The sequence below is a fragment of the Prunus avium genome, chromosome 8 (assembly GCF_965620075.1).
Source record: "Prunus avium chromosome 8, drPruAviu1.hap1.1, whole genome shotgun sequence".
Classification (NCBI taxonomy): Eukaryota; Viridiplantae; Streptophyta; class Magnoliopsida; order Rosales; family Rosaceae; genus Prunus; species Prunus avium.
Window position 1 is genome coordinate 8323277 of NC_142291.1, and position 13537 is coordinate 8336813.

Sequence of the window (13537 nt, forward strand, 5' to 3'; positions counted from 1 at the left end):
AGCTTGTAAACACACCCCAAGGGGGGGGAGCTCTCAAGCACTTCTCTAGAGCTCCCTTCCCTTCTCTCCCTCAAATTCTCTTAATTTTGCTTTCTAGCTCTCAATTCTAGCTTTCCTTTTGCTTCTTAGTTGTAGTTTATTTTTCTTTGTAATGTAAATTCTTTTCTTAAGTTTTCAAGTTTAATTAGTTTCCAAGTTTCAATTATGGTTTTTGTTCTTATTCATTATGCTTATAAGTTAATATGCTAGTTTGAATGATTGATCACCATTTAGGCTTGCATGTTAGCTATCTTGGTTTGAATTAAGAGTATACACCATGCTTTAATTCGAATTGAACTATGAATAGGAAGAGTATGTATGGACATTCGACAACAGGGATTAGATACATGCTTGGTTGTTTAAATTGTTCTTCTATGCTTAATGGGTTCCTAATGCTTAATTTTAGGTTAGACAACAAATGATCAAATTAGGGAATTAGGAACACAAGGTTATGACCACACACCATGGCTTAATCATACTTTAGCTAGAATCAATCCATTAATCTAATTGAACTTGGGAACTTATCTGCTTGAGTTAGTTATTTCTTTCTTCCTTGTTTTATTTATTTCCTTTCTTTTTCATTTCTGTTTTGTGTAGGGAAACTAAATTGGATCATTCAATCACCAATCCCTGTGGAATCGACCTCGCACTTACATACGCTAAACTACCAACGGTTCGTGCACTTGCGAGTATCACAAGTTGAGGATGCACCTTAATACATTTTGGTGCAGCTGTATCTACACAACAGGAGCTCTCAAATACTTCTCTAGAGCTCCCCTCCCTTCTCTCCCTCAAATTCTCTTAGTTTTGCTTTCTAGTTCTCAATTCTAGCTTTCTTTAATGTTTTCTTAGTTGTAATTTATTTTTCTTGTTATGTAAATTCTTTTCTTAAGTTTTCAAGTTTAATTAGTTTCCAAGTTTCAATTATGGTTTTTGTTATTATTCATTATGCTTATAAGTTAATATGCTAGTTTGAATGATTGATCACCATTTAGGCTTGCATGTTAGCTATCTTGGTTTGAATTAAGAGTATACACCATGCTTTAATTCGAATTGAACTATGAATAGGAAGAGTATGTATGGACATTCGACAACAAGGATTAGATACATACTTGGTTGTTTAAAATGTTCTTCTATGCTTAATGGGTTCCTAATGCTTAATTTTAGGTTAGACAACAAATGATCAAATTAGGGAATTAGGAACACAAGGTTATGACCACACACCATGGCTTAATCATACTTTAGCTAGAATCAATCCATTAATCTAAATTGAACTTGGGAACTTATTTGCTTGAGTTACTTATTTCTTTCTTCCTTGTTTTATGTTCTTTGTTTTTGTTTCTATTTTGTGTAGGGAAACTAAATTGGATCATTCAATCACCAATCCCTGTGGAATCGACCTCGCACTTACATACGCTAAACTACCAACGGTTCGTGCACTTGCGAGTATCACAAGTTGAGGATGCAACTGAATCCATTTTGGTGCAACTGTATCTACGCAACATAGCTCTAGCAAAAAGGCAGGAATTTCCAGCAAAGCATCCACGTCTGCATCTTCATATAAACGAGTTCCTGACATAATTAATGAGCACAGTGAATTCCCAAGTCCTAAGTCCACACTCAACTAAATTCACAGACATGAAGACATATACCTCATACATATGCCTCCCCCCTTAAACCCTCTATTGCAAGCTTCAGTCTGTAATATTTGGTCTTCAAAGGGTCAATTGTATGCAACGAAATCCCAGCACTGAGATGCTCCAAGAATTTTACGGTCATGATTCCGCAAGACGCACTGTCAAGCCAATAAGTTGGGAAATTAGAACTGAATTTATGTAAAATAGTTTCTAAACTCCACTAAATTCACAAACCTTACCCATCTCCTTGTTGTGGCACATCTCCAATGGTGCAAACTGAGAATGGCGTAAAGCTTGACATCTGCAGCCCCCTTTGCTTAACCTCTTCAAGCTTAGAAGCTTCATAAAAGTGCATATTGTACAGCACTTGTGGCAGCGTCTCGGCAATAGGGCGAAGCGGTCCAACCAGGTTCTTTGTGGCGGTAAAATCAGAGTACGAGTCATACACAGTTGCAGTATGATTGACGAAATCAAGTTCGATTGCAACCCAGTGGGACAATTTCAGATTATATGGAAAATAGACCTTCCTAACTTTTGTCCAAGCTTGGCCATACCCGTGTTGCCACGTACCGCGCACATAGTGATGTATATTGTTCAGCTTGCTGGGTGTAAGGTCACTGATGTTTGAAGCAGCTGCCTTCTTCGCTCCACGTGTCTTGCCAGTCTCTTTGACCGGCTCTAGAAATTGCTGCACACATTGAAATGAAGCCATATTACATAATGACAACCAAAAGCAAATGAAGCAGTGAATGTTAAATGGTAACATGTTTACCTGCAAGCAACAATCTGCCGTTGTCCACTGAGTTCCAAATACCAACGGATGCGCGAGTTGCCTTTTCCGGATGAGAAAGGTTGCCATGTCCAAGTGCTGAAAGTTCACGTATATAATATCAGCACAATTTCATACAACTGTACACTTAATAAAGGTAAGAAAACAATTGAAGTATCGTAATAAAGTAGAGAATTGTGTATTCTTACCCTTGAGCTAATCCATTCTGTATCATCGATCAGTTTGTAGAAAAAATCAGCGCCCACCGAACATGATTCCAGCTGCACCTCCGCACTACAAGAGGCAAAAACGTAAATTCCCGATCAGAACTTAGGTGGTAACAGTTTTCACAACATATATAAAATTATATTGTCCCATTTAAAATAACAGTTTTCAGAACTTAGGCAAAAACGTAAATTCCCATTTAAAATCGTTTATATTGTAAAATAATAGTCGTATACATGCTGTCAAATTATACTATAAGCACATTGGGCCGTGAGCAATCAATAACGTGGCCGTCATGCGGAGGCCCTACGGGCATAAGTTGAAATCCGGCTACAGTCCAGCTACAATGAGGGAGTTATATATGGCCCTTACGTCAGACAAATATAGAATTGACTTATATGTAGCAATTAGGTGAGACAAATATAGAATTCTTGCTAAGTAGGAAGCTACTTCACTGGGGAGTGGAATAATTTTGCCTCAATTGTAACAAAACTTTCAAATTCTATATATACATATGAAGAAACATGATAAAACAGGAAACAAAAAACTTGTTAGATTTTATCTCCATGTTTTAGTGGCCAATCATCTTGACTTTATTTGTCTCCATTTTTGTCCCCTTGAGCGCCAATTGAGAATTCTTAGGTAAACTACTTATCTCTATTTGTTTCTCCACTTGAAATTGTAACGACAACCAAGCAATTGTATTTGTCTTCTATTTCAACTCTGTTTTTCTTCACTTCAAATGTGACCATAAGTTCAATTATTTGTTCGAGTAATAATTTGTTTTAGATTAAGAAACTCTTTGAACACATAACCATAATCCAAGAGGTAACTACCATATACACTTTAAACACATCCTCGACTGCATTAATATTTTTTGTTATGAATAGAAACGTTTTATTGATAATCAAGACGAAAAAACATCGATTAAACAATGAAAAGGAAAACTCCAGAACAACTAAAGAAAATCTAGGCAGCTATGACTGAAGATAAAACACTGAGAAAAGACACTAGCAGAGTCGAGGAACATGAGGAACATAACATGGAGGAGAAGACCAGATGCCATGGGCGGAAGGAGCCGCTATTACAACCCCTTCTAAATCTCTGTTATTGTCTTCTTTTGAGTCTAAATGTTATAATAATAAACTACAATTCAAAATTTCTTACTACCTATATTTAACAAAATACATTTAACAGCAGCAGTCAATATTTTTTTGCTTTAACAAAGTCTGAATTTTGTTCATCACAAATATACACATGTATATTAAAGCGAACTTGGTAATTCTCTCATTTCTATATCAGCACATACTAGCATAACATGAAGATTGGATTTTGAAGGTAAAGAATCCTAACCTGATCTCGTTTTTCCAGCCAATGCAAAACTCCATTACTGCCTGCACATCTTCAATGGGAAGGGGTTTTGATGGATCAAAACATGGCGGGGTTTCAGTCGCATCCGACACACTCATCGTCCTCTTCTTCCTCAACGGATCAGTAAATGGACTATATAAAGTGTGGGACGGACGCTTCTGTCTACAGCCTTTACCTTTCTCTTCTTTTGTTTCAACACTTTTAGACCCTTCTCCATCACCAGCCATACTCACTTTCGGTATACTTGGAGGATTGATCGGACCTCCCGATGCCATACTATCACTTATTTTCCAATCTTCTAACAAAAACATCAGTCTTTTGCAGATTTCGTCACACCCGGCCACATCTTCCGGGGTAGGCAGCTTCTCGACTTGTGCATGCTCAGCTGCTTCATGCACTTCTAAGTGAGGAACGGAAGTGACAATTTCTGGCTCTTCGACTAGCAAGGCTGCGGATGGTTCAGCTCCATCACCGGGGCTTTTGTGTTTCCATTGCTGCCGGTTCTATATGCGGACTACCATAGTCATGTAATGGTCCTTCATTCATATGAGGACTACGGAGGTCCTCATGTCCTTCCCCACCCTCATTCAACCCACTATTTATTTTTTTCAGCTTCTCTATCTCCCCCTTGAAATAATGTTCCATGGAAGCTAGGGTCTTGCCAAAATCCTCCACTGACTGTTTATATTTTGCAGACTCTGTTTCACGTTTCAAGGACTCCGTCCGTACAATTTCTTCCAACTGATGCACTCTCTTGCGAAGTCCTCGATTTGAAGCGGCTAAATTGGCCAATTCATCCTTTGTCCTTTCAAAGTCACGCTTCAAAGTGCGTAAATGAGTGGACGCGACTTTACCCTGCATTAAGTTCTAATGCAAATGTTACAATATTTCGAAAATATTTCCCATCAACAGCAGTTTTTTTCCTATGGTATTATGATGTATATATTGAAAAAAAAGTAATGCTTGCCTTAGAAGACGATGGAAGGCTAGCAATTTCAGCAATGTCCTCATCTTTTTCTTGCAAAGAGGCAGAAGTGCTGGTTTTTGGTTCTTCGTCATCGCCAATCAACTCAACAACTTCTTCAGTGTCATCAACATCGTCACCCCAACTCCAATACGGCTGCTGCTTCTCAATTACAGATGGGCGGAGAGGTTGCACATCAACCTGCAATTTACAGAGACAAAAAACATATTATTAAACCTATAATTTGAATCAGAAGCATAACATTAGTATTATTAACAGAACTAACCTCTGCATTTTCAAAGACTTGGCTCATTACTTCGTGAAAACTAGGCAAACTATTGATTCTCCATTGTAGTATACGAGGGACTTGGGCATTCTGTTCGCGCACAACGATATGCAATGCAGCGAATGCTGGAAACACCTCAAAAGCCCATATCTGTTTTCAAGAAAAATATATCAATCACTGTAAACAAAGTAAATGGAACTTATACATAAACGGATATTTCCTCACCTGAAGTGCAAAGCCAAATCCTTTTATGTGGTACTCCCTTGGTCTACCACTTGCCATTGTCTTGGATTGCTTTGCTGATTTTTTGATTTTTAAGGCTTTCTGGGGCACTTTGACTCGCTGGTACTCTGCGCACAGTGCCCTCAACAATGACGAATTTGTCTTGGCATATGACACAGCACCCCACGGATACTTCTGGAAGTCTTCAACATCTTCGGCCAATTTCAAGTAGCGCATGTCAATGTTGACATGCTTTTCACTGCCCAACAGCACAAACACAGCGAAATATAAAAGCCCAAACTTGAAGACGTCCTCCTCATCACTGCAGTCGATGAAGGCTTGTTCGAGTTCGGAAAGGCTGACCGTTTTATTGTTGCAGAAATACTTCTTCTTCAATGAGCAGTTGTCATTAGTTGCAGTCGGAATGAAGGGAAGCTTTCCAAACTGCAGCCCTGTGATGACGCAAAACTGCTGCGCTGTGAACTGTATGACCTTGTTGCCAACGATGAATTTGATCCCGTTGACTTGAGAAACTGTCCTCGGGTCTGCCTTTCTCAACAACAAGCCATGGATAATTTGTGTTGTCCACTTCAGGTCCTCAATTACTAACAAATGGCCAAAACAACTGTCCTTGAACCTTTGTAACTGTTGCCCACTAAATTTGTCCTTAATTGTACAGATCGCTGTTTTTGTATGGGAAAAGGTCAACGCCTTTCCCTGGATTTTTTCATCCGCAGCAATCATCAACTTTGCTTTCGAGACCATATTTCCCTACACACCACCATTATACAAATAATTTCAAGCCTTTTAAATATACACAATTACAAGCAATAAACACACAATACAGATGCATCTCATGGCAATATGCACAAGATATATCAGTGATAAAACTACAATACAGCCCCAATAGAACTTTATATGTATTTCATGTTTGTTCACCAATGGCCCATGACAGAAAAAATACAAATTCATTGTACCTTCAACCCTTATCTTTTCTCTCCACAAGTCTTGCTCTTATATTTTCCCATTTCCTTCTCTTATATTTTCCAATTTCCTTATTTTATATTTTCTGTCCACAAGCCGTGCTCTTATATTTTCCCACGTCCTTCTCTTATATTTTATCTTCAAAAGGCTTCCTACAAAAGTTTTTCCCATTTCATACCCCTACAAGTGCAAAAAATGGGAAAAACTTTTGACTACAAAGTAACTACGGAGTGAAGTGAAGTGAAGCCTATCGTCGGATTTGACACAAGGGGGTAATAATGACACATTGTGCAGAAAAACATCATTTTATTTGAAAGAAACAATGTAATTCGTAAGCAGTGAACAGTGTGGATATCAAAGATAATTTAATCCCAATTGCCATTATTTAAACCTCAAACTAAATATGTTGTGTATTCCAGGTTGATTCAGACATTGTTACATGTCAATAAATCAAGAAGCTGCGTTACGTAACCACAAAAAGCATGCTGAGAAATGAGAGGCATCACAAAAAACAGAAATCTAACCTCAGGGAGTCTGACAACAAAATATTTTATGTAGTCCCGTCCGCTATTCTTTACAATATTCTCCAAAAGATAAAGTTATGGTGACTTCTGCTCACTAGAAACCTGCAAATTAGTTTCTACAATTAGATACTAAACACTAGTTACATCCAATATTATTTGAACAAATAAGTGACTGATAAACCAAAGGCCTAACACGAAAATGCTTCCCGAATGAGAAGGGAAATGGGAAGGAGAAGCTATTTCAGTATAGGCTCTTCAAATCCATTTAAAAGATAGCACAAGCAACACATCTACAGGTACTGTAACTTCAAAACTAGCCCATTGTGCACCCAAAACTAATATACATCCCCGCATATGGTTCTTTGCCCTTTGTTTACACATTCAATATTCATCCCCAAACTGAAATTCCAAATAATCACAACAGAATATGAAAAACAAAGATAACTTATCCATATCCAATATGCAAGCCCTAAACTTATCAATGCCGTGTTTGTTTCACTGCCGTACAATGTATAGCCCAAATTACTTTCAAAGACGTACATTTAAAACAAGTCATAAAGGTGTGTCATTGAACTGCATTTGTTGTTGTGGAACATGAATAAAACCATAATAAACCATTACAACCATAACAAACTAGCAATACAACAGCACTAAAATGAATATACAACGTCACTACATCAGCAATAACCCGGCAACAACAGAGCAATACAACATCAATACCAACAGCAAAACAACACCAGTGCAAGCATCATTCCACAAACAACAAACCCATTCACTGTTTCAAACAATGAATCATCGGAATCACAACATTTTAGACCTAAACCAATTTCAGTGAAACCCCTAAACCAATTTCTGAAAAACCCCTAAACCCTATACCCATTTCAGAGAACTCACTAAACCAATTTCAGAGAAAGCCCTAAACCTAAACCCTAAACCAATTTCAAACAAACCCATAAACGATTTTCATAAAAACCCATAAAACCTTCGTTTTTCGTAAAAAAATTTCGATGAACAGTACCTGGTTCATGTAATCGATGGCATTGATCTTCAAGGATTCCGCTGGGAGAGGAAGAGAGAAGAGAGAGTGAGACCTGAGCCACCAGAGACTGAGAGCGTGAGAGCTCAGCCACGAGCGACGACAGAGTGAGAGCTGAGTGACCAGAGAGTGGAGACTGTGAGAGACGGAGCCAAAGAGAGAGTTGATTCGCGAGAGGTGATTTTCAGAAAAAGTGTTAGGTGAGCAATAAGTGTACAATAATTTTATATTTATAGGTGTTAGTTGTAAAAACATTTGGGGGGGGTGGTATTTTTAGTTAAGATTATAAAATTGGGGGTATATACCGCTATTTCCCTATTAATTCTTCAAAATTTTAGAGTGTAGTATTTTTACTTAATAATATGTGCAAAGATATGTGTATAATACATTAAATTTACTTGTATTATTTAAAAATTTGGTAAAAAGATACATATATTAAATGTGAATAATTTGTAAATATGAGTATAATACAATCACTGTATGCAAATTTTGTAACTAAATTTCAAAGGACTATCCACACCACTAAGGAGATCATCTCGTTAATTTTTTAGAAAATAAAATTCTCAATCTATAGATTATGCGTCATATGAGAGTGAATATGGTTACCATTAACAAGTCTTTAACTTGGTTTTTCACTTTTTTTTTTCTTTTGATAGTAATTAGTTAATTGAAGGAAGTTAGAAAAAAAAGTAAAAAAAAATTAAAGTGGTCCAATGTTGTATAATTGACTACACTTTCACTTTTTTGATATGGTGAAGCATGTAATTGAAACTGGCCTTCAACCTGCCCTTGTGGTTAAGTGCGCTTGCACTAACTCCTAGTGGTCTTGGGTTCGAAGGATGGTACCACATTCTCTACAAAACCCAAAAAAAATTAGGTTGGTGGGTAAAACTAAATGATATGCAAAGTTGTTATTGAAGAAATTTGGGGGACCTCCAAATCAATTGGCAATGGGGAAGTAGCCCAACTCCGTATAAATCCAGGTTTAGTCCCTTAATTTTTCAATATGGGACAAATATTCTCAACAGTTATATAATATCAGGAGCATTATGCGAACTTAAATCCAAGATTATGGAGCTCTTGGGTTCGAAATTTCCTGAGCATCTTCGTGTCTGAGGTCGGACCAATCATCCAATCCAAGATTATGGAGAATTCCTCTTCCAACCCATAAATCAACATGAGCATATACATGGATATGATATAATGGGAATCCTAGACCACATATATCATCTGCTTTCATCGACTGGGCCATGAGCTATGACTAATTGATCTTGGTCCACTATTACATAAGATAGGGCAAGACTTTAACGTCAACAAGTCAATCCATAAATCAACATCACACTCACATCACAATTTCCACAATGTTCATAGTCTCTCAATCCGACATAGATAGCAATATCCCATTGCAAAAAGAAGTGTAAAGTTTGCTTCTTTTGGTTGTTAAATATTTAAAAATTCGAGTTTAATTGAGTTTAACTTGGAATAAAATGCATTGAGAATTTCTGGATTAAAATCTGGTGGTTAGGAAGTAAGCAAAAGTACTGCATGCATAATGCAAGTTGATATTGCACTAGTGTAGTAAACCCGGCTCATTTTTTTGGGAGCAACAAAACCTACAATTAATATGTTATTTTTAATTTTTCTTTTTACTATGGATAAACGCTTAAATATTACACGTAATAAGTTTAGTAAGAATTAGTTGAGAACTTGAGATATGGTCGAGTATAATTAGTCTCGTTGAACAATAAGAACCAATCAAGCCTTCTGAATTCAATTTCTAACCTACACTGACTCATTCCACAAAAACAAAAGAACAAAAAAAAAATATAATTTTAGCAACGGAATGAAAAATATAAAAAATTCAAACTAATGTGCTACCTATAGTAGGGTAGTTAGGAACTAATGGTTTTCTTTTATAAGGAATTTTCCACCTTGGTTCTTGTAGTTTTAGCAGTTTGAGTCCTGTATTTTAGATTGAATTGAAAAAAAATTTGACTAACTTTATAATGTGCTCTTGATTTGCAAGAGATTTAATTTAAACAATAATGATAAAATTGACATAATCCTAAGATTGATGTTTAAAAGTTGCTTTTTAAGATAAAATATATATGTATAATCATGAAAGATATGATTACTCACTGTATTATTTGTACGATTTATTCAATTTAAAAAGGAAAAGAAAAAAAAGACCTTTAAGTCAACAAGTCAAGCCAACCATGAATCACGTGGAGGCCTTTTTCCAGGAACGTCATTATTTTTGTTCTATCCCATTTTCCTGGTTACTACTACAAGATTAGATATTGGTAGAAGACTTCAAAGTCAAGACATCAGAGCTAAGTGGTGTACTTTTCCAATTCTATTATACCATGCATTTAATTACATATAATGATATGTATATATTAAAGACAGCACAGACTTTCTTTCTTATCAAAACTTTCCCTCATCAGCTAGCGTCTATCAAAGTAAAAGGTTTTTCCAAAATGAAAACTTTGCTGCATTACTTGTTCCTCCTCTGCTTCAATATCCTCCTCCCTGCAGTTCACAGCCAGTGTATTAAAGACCAGCAACAATCGTTGCTCCATTTGAAGAAAAGCCTTCAATTTGAATTTGATCCATCATATTCAACCCGGCTCAAATCTTGGAATTCAAGCACCAACTGTTGTTCTTGGGCTGGTGTTAATTGCACTAGCAATGGGCATGTTGTTGGTCTTGACCTTAGCTTCGAAACTATCTCCGATCCAATTCCAGGATCCTTTGCCAACTTTCCAAACTTGAGGGAGTTGGACTTGAGAGGGAACGACATCTCTTATATTCCAGGTTCCTTTGCCAACTTTTCAAACCTGAGGGTGTTGCACTTGAGCCGGAACATGATCTCCGATGCAATTCCAGGTTCCTTTGCCAACTTTCCAAACCTGAGGGAGTTGGACTTGAGCTGGAACAACATCTCCGGTCCAATTCCAGGATCCTTTGCCAACTTTTCAAACCTGAGGGTGTTGGACTTGAGACGGAACTACATCTCCAGTCTAATTCCAGGTTCTTTTGCAACCTTTCCAAACCTGAGGGAGTTGGACTTAAGCTGGAACAGCATCTCCAGTCCAACTCCAGGATCCTTTGCCAACTTTTCAAACCTGAGGGTGTTGGACTTGAGGGCGAATGACATCTCCGGTCCAATTCCAAGATCTTTTGCCAACTTTCCAAACCTGAGGGAGTTGGACTTGAGTTACAACCCCATCTTCGATCCAATTCCAGGATTCTTTGCCAATTTTTCAAAGTTGACTTCCTTGAGTCTTAGTGGTTGTCAGTTGAATGGAACATTTCCCACAGAGATCTTTCAGGTACCTACTTTACAAACTATTGACCTTTCGGGTAATTTTAAACTTGGTGGTTTCTTGCCAGAATTTCCCAAGAATAATGGATCTCTTTGGTCGTTGATTCTACGTGAGACAAACTTTTCAGGGTCACTACCTGAATCAATTGGCAACCTCAAAATGTTGTCCACGATAGATCTTTTCAAATGCAATTTTACTGGATCAATCCCGTCGTCACTCTTTTCTCTTCCCTTATTGTCACAACTAAACCTTTCCCACAATCAATTTTCTGGTGAACTTGCATTTTCTAATGTCTCTTCCAAATTAGTTACCCTTGATTTAAGCTTCAACAATTTGGAAGGACAAATATCGGTGTCTATATTTAATTTTCAAAGCCTTCAATCACTTCGTCTTTCTTCTAACAATTTCAGTGCCTTTCCGTTCAATGGCCCTCAACAGCTGAAATATCTTACAAACATCGATCTTTCAAACAATAGCTTGCTGAGTTTATACAATGGTACTGATTCCTCATATTCCTCATTTCCCCAAATTGTTTCATTGAATTTGGCTGCTAACAAATTAAGAACAATCCCATATTTCTTGAGAAATCAATCCACATTATCAAGTGTGGACCTTTCAGAAAACCATATCCAGGGCAAGATACCCCATTGGATTTGGAGTTCCAATCAACTTGATACCTTAAATCTTTCTTGTAACTCCTTGGTTACTCTGGAACCTCCTTTATACAATTCTACAGTGCAAACTGTTGACCTTCATTCAAATCAACTTCAGGGACAAATCCCCACTTTCCTACCTGTTTCCCTCTTTTCGGCCGGGTAGGCCGATTGAAGGAGTTTTTGGTCCTTCTTCTTTTTTGAGTGCGGGGCGTGCCACCACCAAGCCCCAAATTTGGGCTTGAATGGAATGTGAGTAGATGGATGTGTTGCGTCCGAGATCTGACTTTAATCAAACGATTGTTCGACCGAGCAAGGAACCTCCTCACGGCCTAGGTTCTTTCACTACCTCTGGGTCAAGGCTTTATGTGAGCGACCAAATGATGTGGAGTGGGTGGAGATGAAGATTGAAGGTGAAACATAATGAAACGAAGAATAAGTGCGTAAAGTAAAGGTGCTTAAACTTAAATATAATTTAAAGACAAATGCGTAAAGTAAAGTGCGAAAAATAAATAACGTAGAGACGAGAATTAAAGTGCGGTAAAATGAATCAAAGCAATAAATAAAGCAAGAACGAAATGAAAGCGATAAGAACAATAAAGTAAAATGAACTTGAAATTAAACTTAATTGAAGTGCGATAACAATGAAATGTAAAGGAATCGAAATAAACTTGAATTTAAATGACAAGAAATATAAACTTACACTAGAAAAATGAAGAACTCACTATACTAGGTGCTTGAAAAATAAAATCCTAAGTCTAGGAAAAGAAAAGTGCGAGACGAAAGATAGGTATGTCTGTTTGATGGTGTGTGTCTTCTGTCTTCATTTGGTGAGGTTTATATAGGGCACTCGTCAGCCCATGGGCTGGCCATTGAATGGCCAAATGTCAACTCTTCTAAAAAATCTTTCCTTACGAAGCTCTCCTAAATCCGTGGGATTGCATTGATTGAAATATTCTGACATGCGTGATTCTTCCTCTTTTGGAACACTCGAAGTTACTATCAAATTCCTTGATTTCTTTCCTTGCAAAGCCTTTGTCACGTGCATATAATCCTCCAAAGATCTGGGCTTGAATTGGTGGCTTAAACTTGGGCGTATGATTTTATTATAATTTTATTACATATATTATATAAATGTGAAACAATACAAGAAGGGCCAACACTCTCAGCCCGGCTGCCCATTCTTACTCATTCATATATATATATATATGTTGTATAAATAAGCCACCAATCTGTAAGGGCTCCAAAGACTCCGGCCACATTAAATTAAATTCATATATATATATATATATATATATATAATATATATATATATATATATATATATATATACAAATATATATATATATAATAGGGCAATGAAGTTTCAATTCAAAGAGCCCAGCCACCGTATTCTCACAAGCCCACTCATTTGATTTCATGCATATATCAATATATGTGTATATAATAAGTCAATCAAACTACCAACTCAAAACCCTTTTCGGCCCAGCTTGCAAAC

At 37.0% G+C, this 13537-nt stretch overlaps 3 protein-coding genes across 3 annotated transcripts; 1 reads left to right on the forward strand and 2 right to left on the reverse strand.

The window, feature by feature from the left end:
* Window positions 1-1692: 1692 nt before the first annotated feature.
* On the reverse strand, window positions 1693-4416 carry LOC148291278 (uncharacterized). The gene is made up of 5 exons (XM_088245094.1): window positions 4024-4416; window positions 2655-2739; window positions 2449-2544; window positions 1916-2364; window positions 1693-1834 (listed from the first exon to the last, which is right to left on the reverse strand). Exons 1-5 carry the CDS (start codon window positions 4350-4352, stop codon window positions 1693-1695), a joined length of 1101 nt encoding a protein of 366 aa, XP_088101220.1. The 5' UTR covers window positions 4353-4416.
* Window positions 4417-4972: 556 nt separating this feature from the next.
* Window positions 4973-6278, reverse strand: LOC148291279 (uncharacterized). Its single transcript, XM_088245745.1, has 3 exons — window positions 5517-6278; window positions 5292-5441; window positions 4973-5206 (listed from the first exon to the last, which is right to left on the reverse strand). Exons 1-3 carry the CDS (start codon window positions 6276-6278, stop codon window positions 4973-4975), a joined length of 1146 nt encoding a protein of 381 aa, XP_088101871.1.
* A 4200-nt stretch (window positions 6279-10478) lies between these two features.
* On the forward strand, window positions 10479-13243 carry LOC110746899 (uncharacterized). Its single transcript, XM_021947129.2, has one exon. The coding sequence runs from the start codon at window positions 10538-10540 to the stop codon at window positions 12203-12205; it is 1668 nt and encodes a 555-aa protein (XP_021802821.1). The 5' UTR covers window positions 10479-10537; the 3' UTR covers window positions 12206-13243.
* The last annotated feature ends 294 nt before the right edge of the window (window positions 13244-13537 follow it).